At 50.8% G+C, this 6,380-nt stretch overlaps 1 protein-coding gene across 1 annotated transcript; it reads left to right on the forward strand.

Annotated features, from left to right (window-relative positions):
• Window positions 1-2,475: 2,475 nt before the first annotated feature.
• On the forward strand, window positions 2,476-5,657 carry LOC125482512 (nesprin-1-like; the record flags this gene model as incomplete). The annotated part of the gene is made up of 2 exons (XM_048594600.1): window positions 2,476-2,648; window positions 5,504-5,657. Coding segments are annotated over 2 exons (327 nt in total), but the record flags the coding sequence as incomplete, so codon positions are not given.
• Between the last annotated feature and the right edge of the window lie 723 nt (window positions 5,658-6,380).

The following is a 6,380-nucleotide window of genomic DNA, read 5'->3' on the forward strand; positions in this document are numbered from 1 at the left end:
GGAAGGTGTTGGTGAAATGGATGAACTGTTCGAGCTCCTCGTGGGAGCACGAGGCGGCGCCGATACAGTCATCAATGTAACGGAGGAAGAGGTGGGGCTTAGGGCCAGTGTAGGTACGGAAGAGGGATTGTTCCACGTAACCTACAAAGAGGCAGGCATAGCTTGGGCCCATGCGGGTACCCATGGCCACCCCCTTTGTCTGTAGGAAGTGGGAGGAATTGAAAGAGAAGTTGTTGAGGATGAGGACGAGTTCGGCTAAGCGGATGAGGGTGTCAGTGGAGGGGGACTGGTCGGGCCTGTGGGACAGGAAGAAGCGGAGGGCCTTTAGGCCATCTGTATGGGGAATGCAGGTGTATAGGGACTGGACGTCCATGGTGAAGATGAGGTGTTGGGGACCAGGGAATTGGAAGTTCTGGAGGAGGTGGAGGGCGTGGGTGGTGTCACGGACGTAGGTAGGGAGTTCCTGGGCCAAGGGGGAGAAAACGGAGTCCAGATAGTTGGAGATCAGTTTGGTGGGGCAGGAGCAGGCGGAGACAATGGGTTGACCAGGGCATTCAGGTTTGTGGATTTTGGGAAGGAGATAGAAGCGGGCGGTGCGGGGTTGGGGAACGATGAGGTTGGAGGGTATGGGTGGGAGGTCACCTGAAGTGATGAGGTTGTGGATGGTTTGGAAGATGATGGTTTGGTGGTCGGGGGTGGGGTCATGATCAAGGGGCGGTAGGAGGAGGTGTCGGAGAGTTGGCGTCCGGCCTCGGCGATGTAGAGGTCAGTGCGCCATACTACAACTGCGCCTCCCTTGTCCGGGCGTTTTATGGTGAGGTTGGGATTGGAGCGGAGGGAGCGGAGGGCTGCACGTTCTGCGGGGGAGAGGTTGGAGTGGGTGAGAGGGGTGGAGAGGTTGAGGCGATTGATGTCTCGACGGCAGTTGGAGATGAAGAGGTCGAGGGAGGGTAGGAGGTCTTGGGGTGGTGTCCAGGAGGAGGGGGTGTGTTGGAAGCGGGAGAAGGGGTCAGTAGAGGGAGGGTTAGGTTCACGGTTGAAGAAGTAAGCGTGGAGGCGGAGGCGGTGGAAAAACTGCTCTATGTCCAAATGTGACCGGTATTCGTTAATGTTTGGGTGGAGGGGGACAAAAGTAAGCCCTTTACTGAGGACTGACCGTTCGTCCTCAGTAAGGGGGAGGTCTGGGGGGATGGTGAAGACTCGGCAGGGCTGGGTGCTATTGTCCCCAGTTGCAGCCCAATGGTATCAATGTGGATTTCACAAGCTTCAAAATCTCCCCTCCCCCCACCGCATCCCAAAACCAGCCCAGCTCGTCCCTGCCTCCCTAACCCGTTCTTCCTCCCACCTATCCCCTCCTCCCACCTCAAGCCGCACCCCCATCTCCTACCTACTAACCTCATCCCACCCCCTTGACCTGTTCATCCTTCCTGGACTGACCTATCCCCTCCCTAACTCCCCACCTACACTCCCCTTTACTGGCTCCATCCCCGCCTCTTTGACCTGTCTGTTTCCTCTCCACCTATCTTCTCCTCTATCCATCTTCTATCCCCCTCCCCCTCTCTCCCTATTTATTTCAGAACCCCTTTCCCCTCCCCCATTTCTGATGAAGGGTCTAGGCCCAAAACGTCAGCCTTTTTGCTCCTATGATGCTGCTTGGCCTGCTGTGTTCATCCAGCTCCGCACCTTGTTGTCTCGGATTCTTCAGCATCTGCAGTTCCTCCTATCTCTGAGGGGAAATATGTCTGGTCTTTGGTGGCACATTTGAGTGCCACGTGAGACACACAGGAGTAGGAATGGAAGATGACTGAGCAGTGAATGAAATAAAAACAGTACGATTCCGTGAAGCAAAAGTAACCCTCTGAAGACAAAATCAGCCCAGTGTATTTTTTTAAAGGACTGACTCACTGTGGGAGACCTTGTGAAGAGCTTTCTAACTGTCTCGATACGAGGAACATACCTCTGTTTCTCAGTGCTGTCGAGCTGCCTCATTCTTGTTCTATTTTGCTTTCGTTCTTCCAAACCACTGGAATGAAATGGATGCAATTAGACTCCTAAATAGGCACGGGCAGGATTACTCATTGCTTGGCAAACCGTGAAGAATGTTCCGGAGCAGACATCAACTCCATGGCAGTTAGATATTCAACCAACAGCACATTCCACTGACAAGTGCAGGCTATCTACACTGTACCCATCGTCTCCGCCACCATCACCTCCCGTGTTTCCCTCAAACCCGTACAACATCCCGACTGGGGAGCATGTCTCAGCCCCTTTCCTTTATTCCGACGAGGTCTAAGTCTTTGAAGTCGCTGTCTGGCAACGTTGGGGCCGTGCCTTGGCGAGGTACGGGCGACAGTCGCTCAAGAGGAAGGTGCCACCTTCCCAAGGGGACGGCGGTGTGGTGGATGCCCTCCCGCCCTCCGCCTGGGTGAAGCGAACAGCTTGCCGGGCTTCCGTTAACCGCAGCTCTTTCCACAGGCTCTGCTCGCCCTCCGGCAGGAGAAGGAGATCCAGCTGAAGATGGTGCTGACCCGTGGGGAGTCGGTACTCAGGAGCACCTCTCCTGAGGGCACCGCTGCTGTTCGCGAGCAGATGGTGGGTCTGAAGGATTCCTGGGACTCGCTGCTATCCTTCTCCATCCAGTGCAAGAGGTCAGTCCACGCGGTGGGATCAGGCTGGTGAATCGAACCTGGGGTCTAGGCCTCTGCACCCTCACTCCCTGCTCTGGCCGAAGCTACAAAGGAAGGAGAGCCCCTTGAAAGACAGTACTTGGGGGGAGGAGTCCCTGCCGATCGGTCATTGATCGGCAGGTGGCACTCCAGTGCCAACAGGAGTGGTGGCCATCATGGAGTACTGCACACAGGGCGTGTGAGCTGCGATGGGTCAACAATGTGAGGGGTGCTGGGGGCACGGTGGTTTCAGAAGACCACGGGGGGTCGGGGAGTGAGCTAGGTGTGTTGTTAGTCCTTCAGGGACTCACTTGAGGTGAGAAATCCCACTGTGCCAACTGTTTTCCACGTGCCTCGCCCAGTTTAATCCAGGCTGTGGTGGGATCAGGCCCTTTCATGAACATTCATTACCCACTTTCAGGGCCTTGATGGGCCATGGCCCACCCGGTTCCTCCCCAAACCCCCACCACACACCACCACCACCCCCCATCACTTTACCTGCCTGCTCTCCTGTCCATGCATGGGCCTAGATAAGTCAGCTCAGTCTGTCCATTACTGCTTACCTCTGAATCACAAGGTCCACTTTTGAGCCTGAAATTTGCCTTGTGTCCCATGTCAGTAAGTTATTACAAGCAAGGGACAACAGTACACCACTCAGCCCTTCAATCCTGCTCTACCATTCACTATACTCTTGGCTGACATGATTTTAACCTCAACTCTATCCCCAATAATCTTTCATTCCCTTTTCAATCAAGGATCTATCTCCCTCTGCCTTAAAAAATATTTCAAAATTCTCCATCTATTGGCTTTTGAAGAAGGAAATTCCAAAGATTCTCAACCCCTCTGACATATATTAAAAAAAATTCCTCGCCTCGGTTTTGAAGGGTGCTCCTTTATTTTTAAACTGTGACCCCTGGTTCTAGATTCTCCCACAAGAGGAAACATCCTTTTGACATCCGCCCAGTCAAGTTCCCCAGTGAACGACTGGCTCTTGGGCACTTAGTGTTGTTGGTTAAGAGAGGAGTGTTAACTGAGTCATGGGCAAATTCCCACTCCTGTCTGAATAGTGTTGTGGCCTGAGAAGGCAGGCCAGGCTGATAGTTAATGTTCCATCTGAAAGATGGCATCTCCAATAGTGTGGCACTCCCTCAGAGTGGGCAGGGTGGTAACGTTTGGTGTCAGCAGGAATTTGGCACAGTGGGTGGGGCGCTACTTTTTATTCTCCTCAGGTCCAGCAGCTACTAAATTATTTACCTTTGTCTCCAAGTTAGACAACTGTAATGCGCAAATCCTTTTCTAAACTAACAACTCGTTACCTAAATAAATACACAGATAGGGTTCGATGGACATGACAGGGCTGTGACAGCAACATGTGGGAGGGTGCAGAAAGCGTCCTAATCCCACATAACCGTATCCATGATGGGTGCCTGCAACCCAAGCTGCTTGGGTCCAGGGCTGTTGAGCTGGTGTCCGAGTTATAATCTTCACGCAGCGGGGAGAGGTATTCAGTCCCTTCCTTCGCTTGAGGCAGTCATATCCCTCGAGGGTTACGTCGAGTTGATCAAATGGACAGGAGGCTGTGACTGTAATTCAGCCAGGTTCAGGGACCCAGGCTGCAGTGATAGGAGAGCCCCAGCTTTGACCCAACAGCCAAGAGGCATTGGCTTCCTGTGCAGATGGGGACAGGGACAGCTGGATGGATGGCAAAGCTGACCACAGAGTGGGAGGACCATTCAAGCAGGGAGAGTGATAAACAATGTGGGAGTGACTCAGGACAGTATTAGTCAGGGATTAGATACTGTCCTTTGTAGCCACAACTGGAAGCTCTAAAGGTTTAGGAGGTTTGTTCGACGATGCCAGGCTGAGTGAATTAGCCCCTTGCCCTCTGGAGTTTAGAGGAATGAATGGATCATCTCATTGAAATGTAACATTTGGAAAAGATCAATGCCGAGATGTTGTTTCCCCTGGCTGGGGAATTTAGCATGGGGTGCGGGGGCACAATCTCACGATAAGGGGTTGGTCATTCAGGATTGAGCTGAGGGCATATTGCTTCACCCGTAAAGGGTTGTCCCTCTTTGGAATTGTCTACTTCAGAAGATTATGGACGCCGCGTTATTCAAGGCTGGGATTATTCCTCACTGTGGGAATCGAGGGAGACGGGGATGTAAAGGCAAATGATGTTAATGCAGAAGATCAGCAGTGATTGCGTTGAAGGCAAAGTGAGTTTGAGGGCCCTGTAATCTACTCCTGCTCCCACTTCTTATGTGCTGAAGCATGGCACGGGAATGTTTGCCTGGATTGTGTGCTGAAGTGTCAGGACTAGGACTTGAAAGTCACCAAATCCTGATTAAAGGAACCAGACCAGGACATGGTTGTGGAAAACTAAACAAGTTCTTGTTAACATTGTGCCTGATTGACCTCACATGTTGATGAGGCTCACAGTGCACAGTGTCGCTCCTTGCTGCCTATATTTACAGCTCGCTGCTCCCCAGATTGCACAGGGAAAGGCTAACTGAAGTGATTGATTATGAAATGTCCTAACTTGGTGCTTGAACACAGTTTCAAAAACCAGAAACCAATTATTCCTCATTCAAAAACCGTTGTGTCCCTCAGCCTCCATCAGTTATCGTGTGTTGATAAATGGTCCGATTGGAATAAGGTGCGGTTACACAAACTATTTAAGTGTCATCGATGTTGTAAGTGAAATTTATCAGTGCAGAAAATGCTGCAATTGCTCCACTTGAAGGCTAGTTTCTGGTAGTGGGACAGATTTTATGAATCAGCCTTTTCAGATAGATCAAACTAACGTAATTTTTCGTTCGTGATTCTGCTTTCAGCCAACTTGAGGGAGCACTATCCCAGTGGACCAGTTACCAGGACGATGTCCGACAGTTTATGAGCTGGATGGATCGGATGGAGGGAGATTTGAAAGTGTCCGAACGACAATGTACGGAACTTAGGGACAAAGCAACAGCACTGGGCAAAGCCAAGGTACATAGAGCGTAGAGATAGACAAAGCCAAGATGGATCAGGTTCAAATGACTCAGGTCAGAAACGAAACCTCCAGGACTGCAGGAAGCTGGCCAATAATTTTTATTTAACTTTGTAACGCAGTGAAACTTGACTAATCCTTGGCATTCTGCGACCCCCCCCCCCGCCCCTTATAGAAGTTTACAGTACAGATGGAGGCCATTCAGCCCCATCATATAAGTGTTAGGTGGTCAGTAGCCATCCAGCTTAATCCCACTTTCCAGCTTCTGGCCTATGACGTTGTAGATTACAGAACTTTGAATGCTTGTCCAATTCCTTTCTAAATGTTAAAAGGGTAAACATTATGTGGTATTCCAGCTGTGGCTTAGCCAGTGTTTATATAGTTCCAGCATGAGTTTCCAGGTTTTATATTCTGTGCCTTGTCTAATGAAGGCAAGTACCTCATAGGCCTCATGACCACCCTGTCTCTCTGTCTGGCTAACTTCAAGGATATTCACAATAAGAAAGAAACAGGGTTGCTTCTAAATGCAGCTGATCATAGATTAGCTTGTCTTTGCAAAGTGCGCTACAGCAGTGGATTACTTTTGAAATGCAGCCATTCTTTGACAAATCAACCTTTGAAGTTGGCAGGACAAGGAAACAAAACATTGTAAAGAGAGGCATTGAGTTCCAAGATATAACACAGTGTGGAGCTGGAGGAACACAGCAGGCCAGGCAGCATCA

The sequence above is a fragment of the Rhincodon typus genome, unplaced genomic scaffold, assembly GCF_021869965.1.
Source record: "Rhincodon typus isolate 14 unplaced genomic scaffold, sRhiTyp1.1 hic_rhity00011558, whole genome shotgun sequence".
NCBI classification, from domain to species: domain Eukaryota; kingdom Metazoa; phylum Chordata; class Chondrichthyes; order Orectolobiformes; family Rhincodontidae; genus Rhincodon; species Rhincodon typus.